The following is a 26,627-nucleotide window of genomic DNA, read 5'->3' as shown; positions in this document are numbered from 1 at the left end:
GCAGAGCAGGGCTGGGGAGTGCCCTGTGCTACCCCACGTCCAGCCTGAGCCTAGGAGAAGCTGTCTGGGGTGTGAGCATTTTCCTTGGCTCTAGAATGGACAGGAGACAGGATGGGGGAAGCCTACCTGGAGCAGCTGGGGTCAGGATGCTCAGTGGGACATGGGGATCTCCACAGCACAGAAACCCAAACTCTGGGCAGAGAGCAAATGAGAACCCTGACTGTGCAATAGTGGCTGAGTTGAGAATGGGAGATTCTCCAGATTATATGTCCAGATATGTCCAGATTATGCTTTTAAAATAAATAGATAAAAATAATTAAATCTATTTATTAAACTAAAAGAGGAGAGGTTTAGCACAGGTGCTAGGAAGAAATCCTTCACTATGAGAGTGGTGAGACACTGGACCAGGCTGCCCAGAGAAACTGTGGATGCTCCAGCCCTGGAAGTGTTCAAGGCCAGGCTGGATGGGTTTCTGAGGAATCTGGGACAGTAGAAGGTGTCCCTGCCCATGCAGAGTACTGGAACAAGGTGATCTTAGAGGTCCCTTCCAACCCATTCTGTTTCTCTGTTTCTGTGAAATTATTCAGAGGGAAACAAAGAGAGTGAAGCCTGTCACAGTTGCATATTTCTTTTACTCCTGTTATTCATCTCATACTGGGATATTTAATTGGCCCATGGGTGCCCATGTCCAGGGCACTACAACACTTCTTCCCAACCTCTGTTGCATGGCCTTGTTAACAATTCTGTTCTCCCTTTAAAATATATTTATGTGTATATTGTTTACCTGGTCTGTGTTGAGAGTGTCTTCACATTTCATCAAAATCTTCCTAATTACTGAGAATACTAAATGTCACTGGTGCTTAAATAGATTATTCAATTTGATAGGGATAGTTCAGCTGTCAGCAGCGCCTGTTGACATTTCTCCATGCCACTTTCTTTTCCACCTTTTGATGGTTACAATAAGTTCCATCTTCTGCATTTTAGCTCATGATTTTCTGACATGGCAACATTTTCTTTACTGTATTTCAGTGCACCATAATCTTGTTTCATTTGCAGCTGATAAATCCATGCCATACTTTATCTCCCTCCCTTCCACCCAATCTTCTGTCTCTGCAGCTTTGCATTTTATTCCATCAACCTTTGAATGAGTCTGTGGTTGTCAAACTTGCTCTACTGTTTAACTGTCTTTTGTAAATACATCAAAGCCAGGTTTTTCATGCTCCAGCCTAAGCAAATATCCATAATGTGACAGTTTAAAATGAAAATTTCACCATCTTGACATGTTATTTGTACCAATTCTGAGCGGGTGATGAAATCAGGTCCCCTATAATTAAAACATTTCATGCTCTTTTAAATTTTTCCTGAAATAAAATGGGATGTGGTTGTTTTCATTTCTCCCAGCAGTGCCTGTGTGCTTCTTCTTACTGCTGACAATTGAGGTAAAGTGCTTTAAGTGTCTTCTCAGTCACCTACACTGTCTTTTGCCTTTAGCTTATTACTGCTTCTGAGCACTGTCCCTCTATATGTCCTATTCTATTCCTTCTTAAAGGGGTTATGAAACCCTCCTTTTGCCTGCTTCTCTTAGTTCTCTTTAGAGGTTCTAGTTCAACCTGATTTCCAGCAATTTTGATGATCCTTTAAGCTTATATTACTCCTACTATTTCTTTTCTGTACTGGGAGAAAGGAGTTAAGATTGTATAATGTAAATGAGGAGAAAAGCAAGTAGAGCACACGCTCCAAAATGTTGAATAGGCATGAAATATTTTGAAATGGATGGAGAAGTTTCCACTGGCTTCAGTGACTTTCTGATCAATTCATGCCAAAATGGCAAGTGGGAGCATATTTATGAGCATTTCTGAGTATTTATGAGTTTACCTTAAGGTTTTAGAAGTTAGCATGATAAGAATTAAAACAGAAATTTTAACAGAGGAAATAAAGGAAACTCAGTGTGTTATATGGCAAAAATAAAGGGCTTTTCATTATAGTAGCACAGTTTTCTAGTTTTCTATTTTTTGTGGAGGGTAAGTTCAGAGTCTTGTTCATAAGTTTTTCAAAATAATGCTTTCAAGAAGAGTTATTTGAGATAAATGTGACCAACATAGAAAGTCTCCTATACACTATAGGAGACTTTAAAAGGAGTGTAAGTTTATTCCATGGAAATCTCCATAGGTAGGAGGGAAGAATGCTGATAATAACAGTATAGAAAAAATACTTTTTTTCCTTTAAGAAGTGTCCGTGACATGGTGGGAAAAAACCTTCAGAAAATATGATGGGCTGATCAAGAGTAACATTTTTATCTGGAGGTACAGTGAAAAATTATAACACCCTATAATTTTTTTATATGGTACATAGCAAAGAGGTTTATATTGCAGGAAATTATTCCAGGCAGATATGGAATGAAGGTGACAAGTTTTACTGCCTGTTTTCCCAAGTTATCCTTTACAAAGCAGTACCCACTTGGTTATATAATTATTGACTGGTTTTAAAGACAGAACCTTAGTTTTCTAATTTTTAAAATAAGATCCATGCTTGTTTGTCCATAAACAATATTCACCACTTTTGGTTCATCTACATTACAGAAAGTTTTCCACTCATGTGGAAAAAAAAAAGAGAAAAAAGGAATTAAGAAATAGGGTCTTGAAGCCTTCATGGTAATGCAGGCTCTTAGGATGACCAATTACCTCAAGCTTTAAATTGTTGGAAAAAACACTTTCTCAAGTTGTTTTCCCATCCCAGGAGAATTTTTTAAAAACACTCCTCTCACCTGAAAGGACAGGTGAAAAGTTTGATTAGGAGATACCCCACCGATTATTTCTGGGATTTATTCAGTTGGTTATCTTGGGCCCTGTTTCAGGTTTGAGACATGGATTACATCCCATACCATGCAGAACATACTTTAGGCTTTGCTGAAATGAAAGAATGTAAAATAAAAACTGACAATGGAAAGTGCTTTGGGGACTTGGCCCTTGAGTAAGGTGATTTGAGAGGGAAGTGCTCAAACCACTTACTGAGCTTAGGAGGAACACGTCACTCTGGTGGTGGACACAACACTTTGAATGATGAAAAATTACAGTGTTTCCTATCAAAGCTATTTTTCTTCCAAGTGTCACTTTGGGAGAGTATTACTGACTCCTGTTTGCATCCATTTGCAGGAATCTCGGTGGCCTTTCTTATTTGGAGCCATCATTGTTCCATCATTGATACAAGTTGTGATTCTGCCTTTTCTTCCCGAAAGCCCTCGGTACCTCCTACTCGAAAAGCATAACAGGAGCAAGGCAGAAAAAGGTAAGATATGTTCCTTTTTGCAACAAAGGGTGTTTATTGTAGGAATTCAGGCTGGAGACACCTGATTCTGGTGCCACACTAGAAGCAGAGTATTCTCATAGGAGAGAATCTCTTGACAATAATTTTTCTCACTTTTTCATTTGTCTCTGTATGCGTAAATATAGCTGTAGCTTTGAAGTTTTTATACATTAAATTCTCCAGCAAGGGAACTTATATAACATTGTACACACAGTGATACAGAACTAACCAAATCATCCTGCTGTTGTGTGCCAGCCGCTCTGTGCAGGGTTCATTTGAAAGTAAAAGGTGGTTTCAGTCATCGTGGCTCTCCCTTATCTACAGTCTTTGCACTTTGTCTAATAAAAACACAGATTCTGTTGCTGCTATTTTCCCCCCAGTAGTTGCTGTGTTCTGTAATTCAATAACCTTGGTTGATCTAATAAAAACCTCATACATCTGTTTAACTGAAAAATTCCAGTGCTTCCATATTGCTTCAGCTTTGCAGACACAGAATATTTTGTCCTTACCTTAGGTTCCAGATATAAAACTATAATTTGCTTGCGTGATCACAGTTGCTGCATTCCCCACCCCAGTAAATTTACTAGGGTCCCAATACAGGTGAGAGAATGTTAAAAAGTTTGGTTTAGCTTATTATAACAACATATTAAAAACAGGAGTCTATAAAAAAGGAGTTTGATTATAATACCAAAATACCAAACATAAGTGCTTTACAAATTATTCTTAAAAACTTTGTTTGAATATGACCCTTAACATTTTTAGTCATGAACTAGTTGCTTGCAAAAACTTATAAAGTGTGTATCAACACCTGAAATACAAATTTAATAACCTTTTAGCATGAAATTAATGCAACTCCATCTAGTTTCTTTTATTTTGAAACTAACAATTGGCCTTTTTTATTCTGAAGAGCCCTCTGAACAAGCAATAGCATACTGATGAAGAGACTCCCATGCTGTCTCAATTTGGTGTTGAATGAAGAATTCTATAAAGGTTGGAGCCTCAGACATACAGTTCAATGCTTAAAAACAAAAAAAGAGCACAAAAGAAACAAGGTTTTGGAAAGTGTTCTTAAGGAGTCAGCAGAGTTTTGAGGAGGCAGAGAGCAGCTTTTCCAAGGGAAGGGCTGCCCTGTCAGTGGTGCTCAGAGCAGGACCTGGCTCAGGTTGGCTGTTAGGTGGAAACTTCTGCAGCACCATGGCTGGGCAGGGAAGAAATTTGGCTTTTGGGTGCCAAGTTTAAACTGGCTCATTTCTGCCTGATAAATCTGTAGATATATTTCCGGAGCTATGGCTGGCAAAGGCTCTGCATCTGCAATGCAATTGCATAATGTTACACTTGCTATGAGGAACCATTGAAAATCCTGCTACAGTACCTGGAGACCTCAGCACTGACAGTGAAACTGGACCTCTCATAGGCAGAGTTGAAAAATTAGAAAGCATGGCAGTAAAATAACACCACCTGCCTTGAAATTCACACCATTTACTGTTGCTTGGTAATGTGCCAACTGCACTCTGGGATGTTTTCAGCATACGTGTTCTGAAAATAATTTGAAATCTAATCCAGAGGCATTGGAGGTAGGTTTTGGAGTAGAAAGCATAAGGAGAGCAGTTGCCTGTGGAAATGAGCTTTAGCCACTGGTTTACTGATGAAAAGAAGATGGCTTTCATGAGCCACCCTAAGGACTGTAAATTTAGATACTCAGAGAAAAAAGAGACAGCTGATATAAAAAGCTTTTCAAAGTAACTGCATATGAATATACGCTTTTGGATTTTATTAATTCTATAAGAAAAGGCTCAATTCTGAGATATGTTGTAATACACAGTGTAACTCATTTTTGACTGTGGTCTACAGTGGAATTCAAAAAATAGGAGAGTGAATCAACACTTGAGACAAATCATCTGGATATTCGCATTATCAGCAGAAATGGGGGAGGAAAAGTCTAAGTATTAAGAAGACTGGAGGAGTTGTGATTTATTAAAATGCCCTTCTGCTTGTAAGTCATATAATGACAAAGCAGAATTCTTCATTTTAATGATGACTACAGTAATGCTTTTAAATTATTTGCCTCTTAGCTTAAATCTGCATATTAATATTGGAAAATTGCAACTCTTTCCACTGACTAAATCCCTTTTCTTTCCCTTAATGGATCAAGGCTATTCATGCAAATATATATTTCACTGTGGATTATACCTTGTCAGAGAAATATAAAACTATTATTTGCAAAAGGTCTGCTGTATTTAAAGCAGATGACTATGTTAGTCTTTATGAAATACGCCAAAGTATGCATGTATGCCAAAGCTCCTAAAATGGAGCCGACAACATTAATCTTCCTAATTGTTATAGAGCAATAAAATCCAGTGAGATAATTTAGGTCATTGAGTTTCCACAAAGTTTTGCCCTTGCTTTCATCCCCTCCTTTCCATCTCTGTCTCAGGAGACAACCAGTCTTTAGCTACCAAAATACAAATGGTGTCAAACCCTTTTGTGGCAGATGTCTTTAAGGGGCAAATAAGAGATGAGAGAAGGGGAAGGACCAAAACGTGATGAATGAACAATGAAAAAACGAAGGGATGAGGGTGGAGGGTTAGAGAGGCATCATGTGCAAGCCTAAGTCACAGCACCGTGAGAGAAGCTATTCTTTGGGGCACAGGGGCAGCGATTCCTCAGATGAGTGAGGTCTCCTGAGCCCCATTAGCAGGGCTTTAGCCAGTGCCCTGCTTTCCCTTTTCCAGCCGTGCGCGTGGTGCGCGGCTGAGCCGACACACCCTGTCTGACTTGCTGCTCTCTGCCGCCAAAAGCAGCACTGACAGATGAGCTTGGCTCATCTTCCTGCATGTCACCAACCTATATCCTACTCCCTGAGACCCAAAGGATCTGAACTATCTCTCATATTCCTGTCTCTCACTGCTGAGCGTGGGAGAACTGATCCATGTGTTTTGGGGAGAGAACAGTCCATTGGAACAGCAGCATAATCTGTAAACCTGCTTTGCTCAAGAAGAAAAATCTGGTAATGAAGCAAGGGCAGAACCACCCCAGCTCCTCTCCCAGGTCCCATAACTAATATCCTCCTCATTTGATAAGAATAGAAGGTAAGAAATTGCCTAGCATTTAACTGACGTGATCCTTCTCAATCAAGGCCAGACAGCAGAAGAAAAATGGATATTCAAGTGGTTGAAGAGAAGGACTTCGGAAGGAGATTGTGGAAATGAAAAGTGACAGGGATAGAAACAGGAAGAAAATGAAAAACCTGCTGCTATAATTGCATCAGTTTAACATCCAAGTTCTAGGACAGTTAAGACAGGGATTTCACACTGGCTGTCTATTAGTTGCATGCCAAGTGCTCCCCTGATCTGTGAGTATCACAACGATGTAAAAGAAATAACATCAATAGTAGTGATAAAATGGAACATTTGTTACAACTAAAAACATGGGTTATTAATACTTGCAGTTGGAGAGTTGAGGTGTCTTTTTTGAAGTGCACTCTTACAGGGAGGAATCTTGCATTTTCTATGCAGCCACAGTAGCAGGTCACGTAAATCAATAATTCAGCTGGTATCCCAGCTTGCCAGAGAAAAGAATATTATTATGTCTTAAGGGTCAAACAACTTGGATAAAATGTCACTGCAACATCTGTTGGTGACATACAAAATCTGTTCATCCAGTATGTTCAGTCATACATTAAAAGTCCCATGGTTATGAAAAAAGCATTACAATAGGTATAATGAGAAGCATGGATTTAAATTTTTAGAAAGATGGATTGGGGTTGATATCTTTTCATGTGACAAAAGAGCAAGGCCACTCCTGATTTAAAAAAGCAGGCAGCCAATTTTTTATGAAGGCCTTCAGGGGGCCCACATGGACTGGAGAGGTGTTAAACCCAAACTTTAACAGAGGAACAAGTGGCTGCAAATCAGGTGATTAAATTGGTTGTTATGACTGACAACAAGCACACATATTATTTATTTTTGTTTCTCTGTGGGTTTTGTATGTCTGTAAGGATTAGAAACTATTCTTACTGGAAAGGAAGAGACAGCCATGACTAGTACACTTGCTGGCTTTTGATGATGGCTTCATCTCAGACTTTTACCTGCCAAAAGCTGGAGTGATTGTGGTGTGCCTGATTTGTCTTTAAGTTTTTCTTAAGCCTCCTGTCTTTTAGAAAGGATATTATGTCATTGGACCTTTAATATAACTCTGTTTACCAATTCTTGTGTTATTTTAGGGTGGCATGTATATGTTTTGTTTTACCAGTACATTTTGGCTAGTTTCAGGTGAACCTGAACAGGCCTATTGATGTGTGTAAAACCACAAATACAAGCAGGCAAAAATGTAATCCTTAACTGGATAATAATTCAAAAAAGATCTGTGTATTCTTTACTTAGAAGAAGAGGGAGGTGACATATGTGAAAAGCCTGAAGTCATTTGTCTGTAGTTATATTTTCTGAGATTTTTTTCTCTTAAATTTTGCTATGCTGCATGCTAGTAGATAATCTATATTTTTCTAGATTTAAATAGCATTATTATACTTATATCTCTTCTAGGAAGATTATACTTATATCTCTTCTAGGAAGATATACCCGAGTTATTCTTCTGGATATTCAGTACTCTAATAACATTAGTTTATATGAAATAACTGTTAGTTCATGTTGTGAATTATTTCTGTGGTAACATGGAGTTATTACAGGGAAATTTCTACTATCTATCTTCAACAGTGGCCAAATAAGATGCTGTTTAAGCAGAACTTAGACAAAGATATGTGAGACAGGGTGACACTGGATTTAATATAATTGATCATCAGGGAAGCAAATGTGTCCATGGGAAACAGATGACAATAATACTCCAGCAGCTTATTTTAGGTTTTTTCCATTTCTTTTCAAAGAGTAAGCCCAAACAAACTTTGACTACTTCTCTCTTTTTCTGCCTCCCTTTGCCTGGTGCTGGCTTTATACTGTGAACCACTCAATAGCATTTTGATCTTTTAAAATTTCATCTCAAAATTCATGTGCTAATTTTGTTGATAATAACTGCTTTCTTTGCCAAGTCCTGGAAGTACTATAGTGGAAAAAGAATTAGTAATTCCCTATGTTGCTGAGATGTTGAGTGCCCCTCTTCAGTTAATTTAAAGGCCTGATTTGTTTTAGAGATGGTACCAACTGACTTTTTTTCCAGATATTTGAACCTTTTTCAGGTGCTTCACCTTCACTTAGGTGAGATGAATAAAGACTGGTGGAGTAAATGGAAGGGCTTCCTGACTTCTTTGCCTTTGATTGGAACCATCCAGTTCTTTTCCTATTTTATGAAGGCAGTATTCCAGCTTTTGGAGGCTGAGCTTCTAAAACGTTCTGATCCAAAGGAATTAAATAGGAATCTGGAAATTTTTAAAAGTTTCTAGAGCTGCAACTCCTTCGATGTTTTAAGTGTTACATGAAAATAAAGCTTCCCTACAGAGAGAGGCAGCCAGTCACAGAGGGAAATGAGTCATTGCAGCGAGGAGAGGAACGACTTCTGTGCTTCTCAGTGCCAGCAATGCACTGGTGGTTTAGACTGTAAAACTAATAAATTGAACATCACACATTTTCTTTTGAGACTTTTGAGTTTCCCTATCTCTCTGCTAATGCAGAATTTCTTTCCACATTATTTATATATAAAATTGTGATTCTTATGGTACTGAAAAGCTGGTAATGGAAGAAAATTAAAGACATTGAGTAGCAGGAAAATGTTTTTCCAAGAAGGTTGGGCGATGCCTATTCAAAACTGTGCATGGGTAGCATAGTAATTTCTTAGTATTTCTTGACTTGTTGGTAATTTTAATATCCATCACCATTGCCTAGTGGCATTTACATCTTTTTACTTAATGCCATGAAGAAAAGAAAGGGAATCAGGTGTCTATGTTTTTCCCGCCTTGTACTTGACAATTTTGGTAATTGCAGTTTTTTAGTTCTTCGTCCCTCTAGAAATACAGCAAACTCCTTTGTGCAAAAAAGACAGATTGCTATCTTTTTACTTGATTGCACCTATGTTTTTGACTTGTGTGACCTAAAGTAATGCTGAGGATTTTAAGAACAGGAAAAATAAAGGAAGCTGTGCACTGACCTAATTTACACCAGATGCTTAAAAATCTGAGAGAATCCTTTCATGGAAGACCATGGTGATATATGTCTGGTTGTTCTCATCTTTACTTGAATTTTTCTCAATCGACATTCTAATAGTACTGAGGAAAGTGTAATTTCAGCACGAGACATGGACTTAAACATACTGTAGGCACACATTGTTCTAATTTTACATTTCTTATCACTGTCTTTAAATAGATCACACTCATTACAATGAGCGTTATTTATTAAAAAATGGGCAATAACCAAGGACAAACCTGAGCAGCCTAATTTTAGTTCTGAGGTCTGAATTTGTTCATTCATTTCTGATTGTACTGCCTGTCTGAAAAGATAAGTGAAATTACTTTTACTGGGAGATTTAAAAATTCTGACCTCTCCTCTCACAAGAGAGAAACTGGTTATCAGAATATATGAATGTTATGAATTGATTCAACACCCAGAGGTCGTTCATGACTTAAAAAAATCATCATCTCTGTTAAGCAGAATCAGCTGGGGCCCATTAAAATGCATTAGAAGTGCTGAGTGCCTCAGAAAAGCTTGGCCCAGAGCTCAAGTTAGCTCCCTCCACTGCCAGACCAAGAGAAGGCAGAATGTGCAGCCTTGTGCATTCAGCAAAGTATCAGAGAGGGATGCTCTGGGAGCTCACCAGTTCATTTGTGTGTCTTATCCATCACAGCAATGAAGTGCCACAAATTGTCCTTTTCACCTGGGTAACGATAAATTTTTTTAACTTCAAAATCTAAATAAATTCTGGATGTATTAACCATGACTGGTCTATCTCTAGTTTTCTTGACCATCTAAGTGATTTTTATGATCCAAAGGTGTGTTAAACATACCGAAATATGTGGTCACTTGTTTATAGGCAGTGTTATGCAAAGCTGTGGATAAGAAAAAATGGTTTTGCTCTTAGGTGAACTAAATGAACTGATTCATTTAATAAACATGACAATTTCAGGTGACCTGCTGTGTAAAGGATTGTTTTGAATGTTAGCATCCTACTGGGTCGCAAAGCCTTGTTGCAGGGGTGTTTGTAATGTCATTGTTTCTCTGCAGTGACTCTGAGATGATGAGCATTTTAAACATCTCTTAAAATGCCAGCCCCTGGGGTGTGTTCATTAGATTGAGACAAAAGTATCTATGACTGCATAGACAGCATCTGTCAAACAAGGTTGGTGGAGACACATCACATCCAGTTGGAGGTATCTCTGTCTTGAAGGAGGTGGGAGGTGTAAAGCCTGTATTATTAGTGGAGGGATATTTCAGGAAGCTATCAGTGTGCAGTACAAAATGGTGTGGTGTGTTTCTGGGGAGATGAGGTTGGTTGGTTCCTTACATTGGCCATGTAAATTTGTTCCCATGACTCCGGCATTGATAAATATTAAGTCTTGAACTGCTCTGGGTAATTATTTCTAGTATTAATTACCTTGACAAAGTGATTTCTTGTCTATATGCTAGTAAAAACAAGAGGAAGTATGAAGAGAGTAGCTATTCCTTTCCAATGTCTGCCTTTTCTTGGTTTACCAGACTTATATTATTTTTGCATCTTACTATTTCCTTTACATCTTGCTACTTCTCTATCCAATCTATCTCCAACAATGAACAGCTATACTGTTAGGCTGCAAAAGTCAGGTCAAATAGTGTTCAGAGGCACTCTGGTAATATTTTCAAGTCACACAGGGTTTTCACTCTTCACTGGACCTTAGGCTGTATTACATATGAAATAACATAAGAGAGATCTCATAGGGAGACAATTTATAGCTGGGTTTCAGTTTTTGATCCCAAAAGCAGGGATGAACCAGATCACATCTGGAGCAGAATGATATTGTTGGCAGAAGAATAATTGAGTTGTAGCCCATGTATGCCTCCTGTTTGTGCCAAACATTTCCATTTTAAAGAAGCAAGACAGTTATAAATGCACACCGTCCCAAGTGTCTGGCCTAAAGTACATGTCCTGTCTTTGCAGCCTTTCAGAGATTCCTTGGGAAAGGTGATGTGTCTCAGGAGATAGAGGAAGTCTTGGCAGAGTCTCGGGCCCAGAGGAACACCAAGCTGGTGTCGGTGCTTCAGCTGCTGCGAACGCGCGCGGTGCGATGGCAGATCCTGACCGTGGTCGTCACCATGGGCTGCTACCAGCTCTGTGGGCTGAATGCTGTAAGTGTCCTGCCTCGGGCCATGGCACCTCCTGGGGAGCCCCTTTCCCTTATAACGAGCTTTGGATTACACTATTTACCAACCTCTGTGAATTCCCTTTAGCAGTGACTCTGTGACAGCAGTGTGTGGGAAGATCCAGAGATCTGTATTGCTTGGGGGCTTGTAAAACAAAAAATGTTTGAGGAAAGCCATGTTGTGTTAACTTTGAAGGAATACATGGAAAGGTAGAAAAGATCAGCAAAGGAAGAGGATGCAGCTTTCACTTCTGATGCTCAGATTCTCTGTTTCTGAACATGCCCCATGCTTATTCAGAGTTTTTGCAGTAGACATTTCAGCTTGGATTCATTCAGTTCAGTACTTACAGAAGTCATCAAAACTTCCTATAAGGGATTTTAAAAGGTTGCACTGCATATTTGATTTTTTTTGTTGCTTCAATATTCCTGTCTTGGAAAGTGAAGCAAAAGAGGGACAAGACATCAAACAGTGAATCCTATTGGCCATTAATATGTCTGAGGCTAATGGATATCAGAAGTCTCCTTCAGCACCTATCTGAGCCTGTATGAGAAGGTCATAGGACAGTTTAGGTCAGAAGATCCCTCCACTGGTCCAAGCCCTTAGTTAGAGCAGGAATGACTTCAGGGTTGTCTCAGGCCACTGAGGGCCTTGTGCAGTTGTGTTTGAAACATATTCAAGGGTCAAGAGTCATAACCCTCCTAGGCAACCTCTGCCAGGTGTTTACACCACTTACACTGTGGAAAGTGTGTTCGTTTCATCCAGCGAGAACTATCCTTGCTGCAGCTTGTGGCATCTGGCTGAGATGCTTTGTGCTGCACAAAAAAAATTTTCTCATGAAGAACCTCAAAGGGAAGGTTTTTTTGTCATAGTTCAAAGGCATTACTTGCTTATATATATAAGCAATATTCTTGCTCATGCAAGGAACTCTCACTGTGCTCTGCATCACACTCCAGCTAGATTTTCCCCCCAAGGCTAATAAATCTATGTGCTTTTGTACCTGTGAATATTAGCTCAGGCTTATCTCAGGTATCTCTATAGCTTTAAGACTCCAAATATAAGTAATTTGTCTAAGACTATTTAAAAGATTAATGCAATTGGAACTCTGGTATCTGAAAGCTTTTTGCAAAATACTAGGAGGGAATTGAAAGAGTTTTTTCATCCTGTGGGGTAAACTACAATAATGTTTGCATAGGTGGAGTTTTCTTCTAATGGTAGGATTTCAGTGCTAATGGCAGGTTATTTTATTCCTCATTATGGATAGATTTTTGAGGAAAAAAGCCCCAGAATTATCTTGTCATCCAGTCTTTTTAGATTTATCAACACATAATGGAGAAAAAATGACACTTACAGTAGTAAACAGACTGTTCAATGGAGCACATTGCCTATAAGAAAAGATCACAGCTAAATTTTCAGGGGAAATGAAGGAGTTTTGTGACTTTGAGGATACTTACTAGTTGATGGAAATTGTCCAGTACTCTGTGGCAGAACAAAATCACACTCTCATGGCTTCAGTGAGGGTGTGGGTAGATAGTCAGGCATCTCCAGTCCAAAATGGATGCCAGAGTTACTTAAGAGCATCATTGGATGGCCACTTTCTGAAAATATGTCTCAGAAAAACTTTCTTTGTCAGGGAACCTGTGTGTTGAGTTGGCTATTTCAAGCCTTCCTTATTATTATTACTCTGTTTCTCCTCTCATGCAATGTCACCAAACATGAAAAAAAATTATTCACACAAAAATTTTGTTCTGAAATGGATTATTTAAACAGTTGTTAGTAACAGTTAATAGTAAAACCAAGAAAATTGAGAAGTCAAGAGAAATAGCTGGACCACTTGGCTTTCCTGGCTGATGCTGCTCTAGTCATCCAAAGCTCGAAGATGAGAGGACAGGTCCAGGTGTGACAGATACTGGTGAACCCGGGTCTTGGTTTGCCTGAGTGCCTCTGAACCAACCTGCTGGGTGTGAGCCAGCACCAGCCAGGTTTTGCTGGCAGGGAAGGCTCCTTATAACTCATTTGCTTTGTCTGTAGTGCCCTGTTAGTCAGTCTGGTCTTTTCCACAACTACCATCTGGACAGGACATATGGGAAAGTTGGGATTCCTTCGGGCGACAATCTCAGGTCATTCTCCAGGGAAATTGCCAGCTGGCAGATTTGTGTAATCACCCTGTTGGCACCTGAGAACACTTGCTTCTTTTTAAGGATTTTACTTAAGATCAAAATTTGTTTTACTTAAAACTGTACATTTGTTTATTTCAACATTGAACAGAAATCATGGTGAAGCTCCAATCATGTTAATGTTTTCAATTAGAACAAAATACCAGACTGCCTGACCTAAATTTACATAAATTATTTCCTATTCTTCTCTTCTACTCTGTTAACATTTACCTGATACATATGAACCATAATAAACTTATTTATCCTCCACCATTTTATCTCAGTTCTAAATAAGTTACAAAACTAGGGTGAAGTTTCACTGGTGAATGTTATACTTTTTCATATTGAGGTATAATACACTGTATGACGTACTGCTCTAAGGCACTCTTTCCCAAAGTGGGAAGTTGATGTGAATGAGACCCTGATGCTTACCAGACTTGGTATTTTAGAATGTTGCCACTATATATTCTCTGCCTGAATATGGTTTTAATGACTAAAGATGACTGACTTCCTCTAAGTCATACAACCTGTATTTCTATCCTTTAGTGACAGCTACTTCAAGCCTCTGATTAAAACAGCATATTACTTTTCCCCAAGCAACTCTAATCTTAAAAGTATATTTTCTTTCTGTGGATAATAGAGAGAGATTGGGCGGATGGCTTGACTGCAGCTATCCACACTCCAGTAAGGTTAAAGCAGAAATCACACGTCTCTCCTTCTGTCCAAAAAATGAGCAGCCTCTTGTTGCCTCACAACATCTCTTTCCTGTTCTCTCCTCTGTTGTTGCATCCTATTGAAGTATTCCATAAAGCTACACAAAACTGCTTTGTAAGCCGCATGAAACCTGTTTGTATCCTGTTGCTCAAGCTTAAAGTGAGTTTCTTTGATTTACTTCTAAAGTGAATTAAGCTAAATTGAGTTGAAGCTGTTTGTAATTCTGCCTGGGCCTGCAAGTGGAACTACAGAAGCATTGTGCCTAATCCACCTGGAATTTGCACTTTCCCTTCGCCTGTTGTCCTGTTCAGCCCTTGGTGCCTTGGGAGTGCTCAGAGTTTTAACAAGTCTCACCTCAAGCAGGTTGAATGGTTGGACTGAATACCAATATATTGTATTTCAACCTTTAATGATTAATAATTCATTTTATTCTCTCTGATGCAGATCTGGTACTACACAAACAACATCTTTAGTGAGTCTGGGATCAATCATGAAACAATCCCTTATGTTACACTAAGTACTGGTGGTGCTGAGACTCTGGCTGCTGTTTTTTCTGTAAGTATGGTTATGAAAATCCATTAGCATGCTTGATATTTTAATATTATTAGATTTTATTTTCTTATACAGCCAAAAATATAAAAAGAATAGTATGTTGATTAAGTGTAATGGTTGATAATGCAATTCAAAATATTATTTCTAATTTTAATCCTAAACCAAATTGTTTTCTTGGAATATTTTTTTAAGATGTTCTTTAATTTTAGATCCACAAAAGGAACAGAAAAAGTTGGTATGTCTTGCAGCGCTCTGTATGTGTGAAGAGAAATAAGTCAGAAACAGCAAGGGCCAAAGTATATTTAGTGATGACTCATAAATTAGTTCACCTGGTAGAACAACCTTACCTGGCAGAGGTTTATTCACATCTCAGTCTTCTCATGAGCCTGCTGGGCAGCTGTGGAGCTGTTTGGAGAGGGCTCAGGCACAGCACAGCTGCAGATGTTCAGTGTGGCCGGCAGGAACAGCCACCCAGGGAGGTGGAACAGTGAAGCCACCCTGCTGGAGCAAGAGAGTCCCACGTGGTGTCAGTTGTGCTGCTCACTCAGCACAAACAGGCATCCTTTCCTAACCCACGGGCTCCAGAGCGGGTCCTTTGCTCTGCTCTGAATGTACAGGGAGATGTCCATAGACAAACTCAACTATGTACAGGAAAGGACTAGGGAAAATGATACACTAAATGAGCAAACTAAAACTTCAAGTTTTAGTAGGTGATTACATCATTAATTGCTAAAGGAAATACATTTATGTTTGTACTGCAATAGATAAGAAGCAATGGGAGAAATCTTTGGAACGGAAAGCTGCAAACAAGCCAGCAGACCTTTCTTTGTTAGAATTTTTTCTTCATATATTCTATACCAACTCCATCTGAACAATACTGAATACAGCAGCAAGCATTTTTAAATGTCAGAATAATGGTTTTGGAAAAAGGGTCCTTTTCAGTGGCAGAGTAACTGCCTGTGACCTACAAAATGTTAAACTAAATCCAGCTATCAGGTATGTTTTTTTATAGTCTAGAACATAAGGACTCTACGGGGTCACATTTAACCTTTGGATGTTTGTGAATTTCCACAAATCTGTTTTCCGCTGTTTTTTTTTTTTTTTATATTAAAGAGACTTTTATTTTATGATTCATTTCAATAGGTAGAAATAGAGAAATATGAAAGTGCCTAACTCTTACAATTTCTTTGTGATACTGCACACATGGTTCTTTGTTTAAGATATATGGAAAAATAATAATGATAATTCTACCACTGATTTAGGTGAAGAATACACCTCTTTTATGTGAAAACAGATGATAATTACATGGAGACGATTCCATGATATTAAAGCCATTCTATAAATAGGGTCTGTTATTTTTCAATTCCTTCTGTGCTGTCAGCTTGTGGGGTTTCTTCAGAGCACACTCCTCACACATAATGAGGTGGATGGGTGTTCCTTGGCTCCTGGTATGTGTTTTAACTTTCTGTACTCAAGAGTAGATTTTCTTAATATTTTTTTTGTTAGTGCTACCTGCTGTGCCTCTGGAAATGCTGATGTACCAATACACCTGTTCCCTTCCAATTTCTCAGTTCAGGACACACTGCCTTTTAGCCTTAATTTTATTTCCTTAATCTTCATAAATGTTTCATTTCTGTTGTTTAAAGGAACAGCAACATGAATTTAATTTTTCAGCTGAAGATTTTGCAGCTTCTTTATTTGAGTAAGTTCCCATCAAGATTTCATGCCTAGTGGTGAGGACAGGATTCCTCCCACTCCCAACCTCTCCCAATGTCTCCTTTTGATATTTTTTTAAAAAATCTCTTTCACAGCCTTAAATGTTAAGTCAGGTGTATGCCTTTTATATTACTCAGAGATTATACAGAAGAAAGCAAGAAGAAAACTCCATTTTCCTGGTATTTTTTAATATGTTGTGTTTGCTAGCAGAAACCAGATTTTACTCCCAATAAACTTCACCATTTCAGTAAGGGTAAACAGTTATAGAGGTATAGTTTCTGTCCTCTTAAATGAAATAGCAGTTGGAAATGTCCACTAGAAATCATGCACCATCTGTGATCATTATATATAAATTAGGTAGTCATGAGATTGAGCCTCAGTAAGAATATTTTGGTGTTGATGACCTCCATTAAAGGGACCCTTATAAATGCCAAAGGAAAATAGTGAAATAGAGATGTATTTCATGGAGAAACAAAGAAATATTTAGGAGATGAAATACTGAAACTGTGAAAATTTCTGAAAGTCTCCCTTTAATTCATCTCTTGGGAGCAGCAGCAGCACAACAATAATAATGTTGATGTGGTCCATGAGGAAAGACAATTAATATTCCATCCTTTTCATAGCTCTGTATTGCCTCAGATCCCTTGATATGCCCACTTGTGGCATGATTTGCCTACAGCTCCATCCCCCCTCCTTTCCAGCAAAAGCCATATAAACAAGACATTGAAAGATGAAACATTCATCATAATTTTCCTTTCATTCACATAACTTGGCTGCAACTTCCACTTGCACCAATTTTTCCTAATTTACTTAATGAAATATGTATACCATTGCATCCTGATGCCCTGGCTTCTCTCAAGGGAGACAATATAAATTTTCTGTATATTTTTTGGTTAATGATAGAGAATTCTACCCATTGTACTTAACCCAGATTTGATTTAGAGGAATTGCTAGACAATTGCTTTTTAGTGGGGTGCTCATAATTTGTTTCTGAAGGTTTTTATCCTCTGGAACGAAATACTGAGTAGATTTACTATTCATAGACATGTTACATCAGTAAGTTATCTAACCTGATGCAATTCTTTGAAGCAGGGTGGAATATACCCTAAATAATTCTCTGTGTTTAGTAGAAGTCTGTTCTATAACTTCTAAAATACCACAAACTTAGTTGTTCTTCTGTAAGATTGATTACTGTTGCTGTTTTCTAAGTTTTAGTAATTCGGTTTAATTTTAGTTGTTGTCTTACTCTCAGTGGGCAAAGAAAACAATTTTCCAGTGCCTTTCTTTAGCACAGCAGCAGGGTGAATGGGAGACAGAAGGAAATGTCTGAAAAGATTCCTTCCCTCCTCCACGAAGCCCAGCCTAGAATAAAAGAGAATATTATTCAAATTAAGCATCCCACATCCAATTTTGCCATCTGTGGCACCAAATTTGGTTTTCTTACAGTGTTCACAGAAGGAGTCTAGACGTGACTATATTGAGAAGACTGTGCCCCAAGTATTTCCCATAGGATGATGCATGAAGGTGTTACTAAAAGCCTGTGACAGAGACAAGCTGTGTGAAGCCTGGAATGAGTTAAAATACATTGCAGTACTAGACCACAAGAGAATGTAGGAAATCCTTTGCAGTATCACACAGAAGTCAGGGAAGCCAGCCTTCTTTAGCAAGATGATTCTAATCTGCTTTAGGATGTCATGAGAAAGGGCTCTTAGACTCATTCTTTGTTTCTTTTATTGCTAATAGATCTCAGTATAGAAGGAAATATTCCCTGCTCAGGGCATGCCACATATTAAATAAAGGATATTCCAGATACTTCCAGAAGTTTTCTCATCTCCAACACATTTCCTTCATGGTTTCCACAGGATGATGCAAGACATCTCCACAGAAACCCTGGGTCCACCATCAGAGGAGAAAGAGATATGTCCAAGTAACAGCCAGTCTTAGCAAGTGAAAAAAATGAGCTGACAAATACCAGAATCTCAAGGGTTCCTAGGAAGTTCTGTTAGAATCTGATTTTTAGTAAGGCTTTTAATGCAGTCCCATGTGACATTGTTCCCACCAACTCAGAATCAGCCTTCACATACCCACAATTTCCAGTAGGATGTAAGTAGAGAGGGCAAGAATGGGGCAAACAGGGCATTTCCCCCTATTTCTCCCCTCACCCTGCCAAGCTGTTGCCCAAGGATTGCCAGAATTTGAAGGTGATATCTTGGTCTGTAGTAGCCCAGACAGAGACAGCAGTAGAAAAGAGATTGGGCAAGCAGCATCTCAGATCTTGGTGTTTGTCAAAGGCCAGAGGCATTTGGAAATATTTTCTCTGCAGGATGAACTGCAGAGAGAGACTGTGCTAATACACCCTGGCTTAGGCCACAACTGATCAACATTTTGGTTTTAGGTAAAGATTATTTAGGATTTTTTTTAGGTAAAGGCATTATTCCTTTGTAATTTTTTAATACACATGGACTTTTGAATCGATTTGAGGACTGCATGTGTTGAAGTATCTGTGTAGTGCCTTCCAAAAGAAAAAGTTTCATCAAGAAGGTCTGCCTGACAACACCACTCCCAAGACCCAAGGTGTGCATGGTTAAAGGCTGCATTTGTGTAGTTCAAATTCTTTTGTAGGATAAATTCAGAAATTGGAAGATGTATCTTTTGCTGCTGAGGATTAAAAGCATTGAATTTGAGTAATTCTTTTATCAATCTATTCGGGATGATCTGCAACAGGGCATCCAAATATCATAATTAGAAAATAAAGCATCAGCCACAATAAGTTGTCACAGATCAAGGTTGAGATCTAGTCTGGCTTTTATAGCATAAACTTGATAGCTCAACACTTTTAACAACTGAATCATCACTAGAAGGAGTTTTGCTTCAGAAATGTCTACAGTTTACTCAAGGGACAGAATAGGGATAAGGAAATGAGTGGGTTTGTGCTGCCCTAGGGCTGTTGCCAAGCACTGCTGAGGCAAAGGTGGCTGGCTAAGATAGGTCCTTGCATGGGCTATGTCCTGGCTGTGCTGGTCTTGGCAGGTATCGAGTATGGAGAGCATCTTTAGTGAACAGAAAATTTCACTGCCAAGTGAAGCTGATTAAGGATGCCTCACTACAAAATACTTCAGACTGAGCTTAGAAATGCAGCAATCAATTCCATGCTTTACTGAGAGTAATCTTTAGACAGATATCTGCAGAAGTTTATAAGATCCTATTGTGGCTTTAATACAGATACAGGCAAATTGATGTGAGAACCTTGCAGACAGACATTTCTTTAAGGCTTGTGCTTATGTGGTCAAAGTTGGTGCTATGCCTTTAAATTCCAGTTTAGGTACTTAAATACAATACCCCCTTTTGTGTTTTAAAATTAATAATTCTTATAGTAGACTAATGGATATACATCAAAGTATGAATAAAACCCCTCAGTTTATAATTCTCAGTCTGCTGTTCCTCTCTTCTTCCTGGGTACAAGATACTACACATTGTGTCATAGAGTGGTATAAATGAGGTTATCCATTTTAATCCTGATATTTAAAATGGAAATAACACAGTGTTAGCTTGCCATGTTAAGTCTCAGTCCAGTCACAGAGTCTTACTCAGACCTTTATCCAAAATATATGAGAAAGAAAGTGTGGCTATTCTTGACATTAACTTATAGAGCAAACTTCTTCACAGAGCTGAGACATCAAGAAAAGCTGACAGGGTTTGCTTAGTATAATATAGGGCCAGGATATAAGTAGGGAATAGTATGCAACCTCCTATTTGGACTGCAGGACTTGCTTGCACATTCATTTTATCCGAGGAAGCTTGTCTGACCTATTTTAATGCACTCTGCTTTCATTATGTCAGCCCTGGTATCTGCAGCTGACTCAAGTGAAAAGGTTGACATTTGCTTCTTTAACTTTATTCACAAGTGTTTCCTGACAGACAGAAGTAAGTTGTGTGAGCTGTTAATGTAGTTTGTATATCAGTTGCCTTTTTATCACAAAACATTTGTGTTGTGAGAATTTTGGATGCAATATTTTTTACACATTTTCAATCATTCATCTGTGCTAACCATCATGGCTGGCTATAGGTTTCTACAAATACATGTTTATGATCACACAGAAACAAGTATCAACCTACACAGCCTGGCACATAACTCAGGTGTTATCACAGAAAACAGTTCTAATGCTCTTCTGTTGTCTCTACTTGAGCATGCACTGGATTTCTTGTTATTTCATTTACTCTTCTGTACAGCATATTTTGATTTGCTATAGATCTTCAATAGGTAACAGTTACCAGTACATAGCAGTGGAGCATTCAGAACTATAAATACTTGGAAAATGGTGAATCATCTTCCACTTCTTATGAGTCATAAGTGTCTTAGCGGGTTCTGCAAGTGAACAAGTTATGGATTTGTATAATCATAACTAAAACATTAAGTAGTTGTTGTCTGTTTACACCCTCAAAATCAGCATTTCTTTCACCTGGAAAACTTGCTGTTATGGAAGACCGAATCCAAACTGTCCTTCCTTACTGGAATTTGTTTTGCTTTGAGTTTTACAAGTGAAAACTATATATCACATTTTTTCCATGTTTTGTATGAGAGGCATCTATGAACTTTTTCCCTCTAAGAGAAGCATCATCCCTGGCCCTGTTTTAATACAAAACCCCTCAGCTGTGTAACACCAAGATATCTTGATCATGACCATCAATCCAGCATTGAAAAAAATAACAGAAATTGCACAGCATGTCAAATTACATGTGCAACATTTATTGCTGAACATATAATCCACTCCAAATTACATGTGAAACATATGTTGCAGAAGTTTCTTGCAGAAATTGCAGAAGATGGGTCTTACAGACCTATCAAATATTTTTTTAGCCCTCCAAGCCATTGAAGTTGTCTCTTGGTTCGGTGTCTGTGTGGTCATGTGTGTTTGCAAGATGGATTTATTAATCATAATGGGAAATAGCTGCCATATTGTAGAGGTTTTGACAGTGAAGCAGTTGCAGTTTTGAAACATTTGTACCTCATAAGATCTTCTTAATATCAGTGCAGGTCTTTTTAAAATTCCAAAATTCTATTACGGAAGCCGTGGAAATTGTCCAAATAAATATATTTCACCATTTAAAGAAATAAAGAATGAAAAATCTTGCCACAGAGCTGTTTTCAGTGACCTGCAGCATCACAGAGCATATCTCTGGTGAGGAAGTTCAGCTCAGGGTGCAACATCAACGTGTATTTAGGACAGACAAGCCTGCCCTAAAATCCCCTGGTGAGCTCCAGACTGAGGGAGAAGCACTTGCCTCTCAAGGCATTTCATCTGTGGGTGTCTCTGTACTTTGCTTTAACACATTTCTTCTAGATGCTGGCAGTGGAGTGATGTGTGTTGTTTCCCAGAATTAAGAGTATTACTTCAGGTTTCGTTTTAGTTGTCCATTTTTTTTTTCTCAAAGGATGTGCAGAAGATGGCATTCAGTCACCAGTCAATAATGAAATGGCAAATAGTTTTGTGATTCTGACTTCAACTTATTTGAAGTGGTACATTTTAATCTTCATAAAATCCTCTTATTTTTCTTATAAGAAAGCCAAGTGTAATTAGTAATTTTAGTAGTCACCAACATGAAAAGTACATCAGCTGTTATGACAAAATACGTATTAGCCTATTTTAATGAGTCAGACTAGCAGAGTTTCCAGTTACATCTTTTTAAGAAATTTTCCATTGTGTTTTTCTCTAGCAGATAAGTATTCAGATTTTGTGATTTATATTCAGATGTTAAATATAAATTGAAAATGGGTGTAACTGCACAAGTATTAGTGTTAAAATCACTTCTCTGAGCAAAATTTTCAGCTGCATGGACTTTTTTGCTTGGATATTCTAATTACTCTAATTATCCAAAATGAAAACTAAATGCTTATTCTACATTTGAGAAAGAAAGAAATTTAAAATAAATTTTTGTTTAATTAAGATGTAATTTCTGCTAAAAATATTTCAATCTCAAATTTTAAATTTCTTAAGCTTAAATTCAGAGAGATGTTGAAATAAGGAAACAATCAAAATGCAAAAGCAAGAGACTATAATTCACTTAAAGGCAGTGGTATTTTAAAATTATGTATTGTAAGAACATTATCATAGAAATTTAGTGCATATCTGTGAGCCATTCAATCAATGCACAATTTTTTCAGTGGCCCTAGATAAGGATACAATACTGACTTGCTCTTTCAGACATGTTAAATATTCTAAATATAACTGTGAGCACAATTATGAATGTCGTAGCTTATGAACGGTGTAAAATCAATTCATGGTTGAGTTTTGACCTTCATATTTAATGAGAGAACATATTTCATGATCCACATTCTTCAGTGTTTTCTCAGGAAGGTGAAATGCCACCTTTTGTTTTCCAGGGCTTGGTTATTGAGCGGCTTGGGCGCAGGCCTCTCCTCATTGGAGGCTTCGGGCTGATGATCGTCTTCTTCGCAGTGCTCACTGTCTCCCTGACCTTACAGGTAACGCCAGGGGCACTGCAGATTTTTACTCTCTCGTTTATCTGTTTTAAAGATGCTTAATACTGGTTTGTCTCGACATTCCTGCACATGCCAATCCTTTTAATCAGCTTGGCATGAGGAGGGAAAGGTCTCTTGTACTAATTTATGAATCTGTTTGCTCCAAAGATTTTGCTTTGAAAAAAGTATAGGGACTTTCTCACATTCTCACATTCAGACTCCTTAACTCAAAGATTTATGCATATGATGAACCATTATGAAGACAGTTTTACCCATAGCTGAATAAACAGTTTACCCATATACTGTGGGTGTATCTTTGTAATTCACTCTCTCTGAGATTTCTTTCATGCTTTATATGTCATTCCTACTTTACATTTGGAAAAATTTCCACATTTGATGTTTCTTTCAAGTTACTTTTCTGGTATTTGTATATATTATCCTTTGGAGAACGTTTGGCCTTAGAAGAAAGATGGGAATAGACTCTTTAGCAGGGCTTTTTGTGATAGGACAAGGGGCAATAATTTTAAACTGAACCAGGGTCAGTTTAGATTAGGTATTAGGAAGAAATATTTTGCAATGAGGATGGTGAAGTGTTGGAACAGGTTGTCCAGCGAAATGATTGGTGCCCCATCTCTGGAAACACTCATGACTAGGTTGGACAGGCCCTGAATAAACTGATTTGGTTGAAGATGTCTCTGCTTATTGCAGGGGATTGGAACTAGATGAGCTTTAAAGGTCTCTTTCAATCAATATCTTCCTATGATGATATGATTCTAAGTTATCAGATGTTATTAGCACTCAATTCCCCAGATATTTCAAATTATCATATTTTATTTATTAAACCAGTTTAAACTCTGGCCCTGTATATTTTTTCTTATTTAGCTTCCATCTATGTAATAGTGTGGTTTGTTTATGTTTCTGAGGATTTTGGAGAAATGAGATTTGCTTTGGACAAAGCATCATGGTACAAATAGGCTTAATCTCAGAGAAATTTGTGAGCCATTCAAACAATGAACATGTTTTTCAGTGGTCCTAGATAAGATACCATACTGACTTGTTCTTTCAGACATGTTAAATATCTACTCCATATTTGCACCTTCTCTTTCTCAGAGACCTTGGATTTGCTTCCAGACAAGAACCCTAGATTGTGTAATTTTAGATAGATCTAAAATTAGATTGTGTAATTGTAGATAGATCTACAACCCTTTTGGTTAATGTTAATGTCCAGGAGACCATGGTTTCCAGAACTAAGGAAATAACCCAGACTAGAAGAGGAAAAACATCAGAAAATGGGGGCCTTTCCTTAACACTGAAAAAATAATTACTTTCTTTAGAAAGGATATTTTTACAATGCCATTCAAGGTAGTGATAGTACACTTACATGTATGGTAACAAATTTTTCAAAAATAGCAAAATTCTATTAAAAATATCATTCACACTTTGCTGCATTAAAACTACACCTGATGGAGAGAGAAAGAAATGGGTATCCATGTTTTTTTCCTCATCTATTAGTATTAGAATCAAATATTCACATACATTATTAAGAAACAGTGTCCTGCAAGCTCCAGAGGAATTGCTCTTCGTATTTCAAGTTCCTGATATTTAGAGATCTCAGTACAGAAAAATCTACTTAGAAATAGAGGAAAGATAGCATATATGGACTTCCTTGTCTGCAAAATCAGATTATAGCTGAAAAGCCCTGGACTGTGGCTTTCCCATGCTTTGCCAAGGTTCAGATCCTGATTGTCCAACCAAATGTCAGCCATAGTCTTCAGCCAAGCCTTTCACTGGTGAACTGTGAAGCTCTGTGGGCCTCCCTAGGTGCTCTTTTCAAACATTACTGAATGTTTTAAAAGATGTGGATGGAGGTGCTGAAGTGTTCAGTGTTCCAGGTTGGCTTGAGCTTTACCACAAGATGTTGTGATTTTTTAGAATTCTGACTGTGGTACATTGCTTGTCTAGTGTTTCTCTACAGGGATTTCACAGAGACCAAAGCCTTTAAACACAAATCATCTAATAAGGTCCTACAGAAATGCTGGGATTTTCTAAAGTAACCCCAGACTAAATTCTGAAATAGATCAAGAATCATGGAAAACACTATCTGTTATCTGCAAGTTTTAAGAAATATTTGTGATATGTACAATATATCTAAAATTGATGTCTTTTATCCACCCAGAACACTGTGTATTGGCTTCCTTACCTCAGTATATTTTGTATCCTTGCAATCATTGCATCGTTCTGCATTGGACCAGGTATGTCTTTACCTATTTTTTCATATTTCTTTGTACATCTGAGGACAGGTATTTTTGCACTGACATTATGCTTGCAAATCAGTTGTACAGAACTTCACTTTAGCAATAAACCAGAAAGTAAGACTTTTGTTCCCTTGAGCTTTTGGAGGTTTCTTTATGCACTATTTATTGCCTCTTTTTCTTTGTAAGGAGTTTGACATTAAACATTAATCAGCTGTTTATACGTCTTCACCACTGAAGTGGTCTAATTGATTGATTGTGGTTTATTTGTGGAAGAGTTCCTGATATTTGATGTGACTCTAATGAAATACTGCTGTAATTCCATCGATCCTCTTTTGAAAAGCTGAGAAAAAAATTTAGAGAAAAATGGGGAGAAGACCAAGATAGTTCTTTACCCTTGTTTCTGGGAAAAAAGTTTGTCAATGATTTATGTGCAAAATACTGTGAAAATATTGGGAAAAAAAATAGCAATCCCTTTGTCCTTCTGTAAGGACAAATCTCAGGTTCAGCTAAGTCCACTGTTCTGCTGATATGTGTTTCTTAGATTGAGATCTGGGGGGTGGATGTTAAAGAATTCTGTGGAATAGAACTTTTCTTGAATTTTAAATACCTTAGGAATGTCAAATGTTGACTTGAAACTTCTTTAAAACTTCTTTAAAACTTCTGGTGTTTTATGTGGTTCAGAGGGTTTAAGTGCAGCTACTTGCAGTATCACCATTAGGGTTTTTTTAAATCTTGGTTGAATCACACTGAAGTTTTTTCTCCATTACAGATATGTTCCACCAATTTTTAGAACCTCCAAATCAATGTGTTCTTAAATGTTATATTTCCAGCATATTAAGATTAACCCTCTGCTTTTCTTCTTCACCTTACCATTCTTCAAAATAGGTTCTAGAATTCTTCATTTAGATTCTTTCTCTTTACTGATGTTATTCATGATTTGTGCTGCACTTCACAATCTCTTTGGACCAAAGTGTCTGCAGATACATCCAGGACAAACAGCTATTGTTAGAAATTGCTTGCTTGCTTTCTACACAAATTCATTAAAATTAAAGCTTCTATTGTGTTTTTCACTGTGCTCAGTGCTGTTAAAGCCAAAGAACATTAACAGTGTACCAGCCACTACCTAGTTGGCCTCTCCACCTTTCCTTATGTGTTCAAACATGTCATATCTGACAGT

General features: G+C 37.8%; 1 protein-coding gene across 1 annotated transcript in view; it reads left to right on the top strand.

Annotated features, from left to right (window-relative positions):
* The window catches only part of SLC2A9 (solute carrier family 2 member 9), a 76,189-nt gene that overhangs the window by 24,047 nt on the left and 25,515 nt on the right, over positions 1-26,627 (top strand). The window contains exons 6-10 of the mRNA XM_058804340.1: positions 3,153-3,285; positions 11,377-11,564; positions 14,891-15,001; positions 23,097-23,198; positions 25,372-25,447. Coding sequence (XP_058660323.1) covers positions 3,153-3,285; positions 11,377-11,564; positions 14,891-15,001; positions 23,097-23,198; positions 25,372-25,447 — 610 coding nt within the window. The remainder of the gene's footprint in view (positions 1-3,152; positions 3,286-11,376; positions 11,565-14,890; positions 15,002-23,096; positions 23,199-25,371; positions 25,448-26,627) is intronic.

This window comes from Ammospiza caudacuta, chromosome 4 (assembly GCF_027887145.1).
Source record: "Ammospiza caudacuta isolate bAmmCau1 chromosome 4, bAmmCau1.pri, whole genome shotgun sequence".
NCBI lineage: Eukaryota > Metazoa > Chordata > Aves > Passeriformes > Passerellidae > Ammospiza > Ammospiza caudacuta.
The sequence above is the reverse complement of the archived record's forward strand: the minus strand, read 5'-3'. Positions and strand labels throughout refer to the sequence as shown.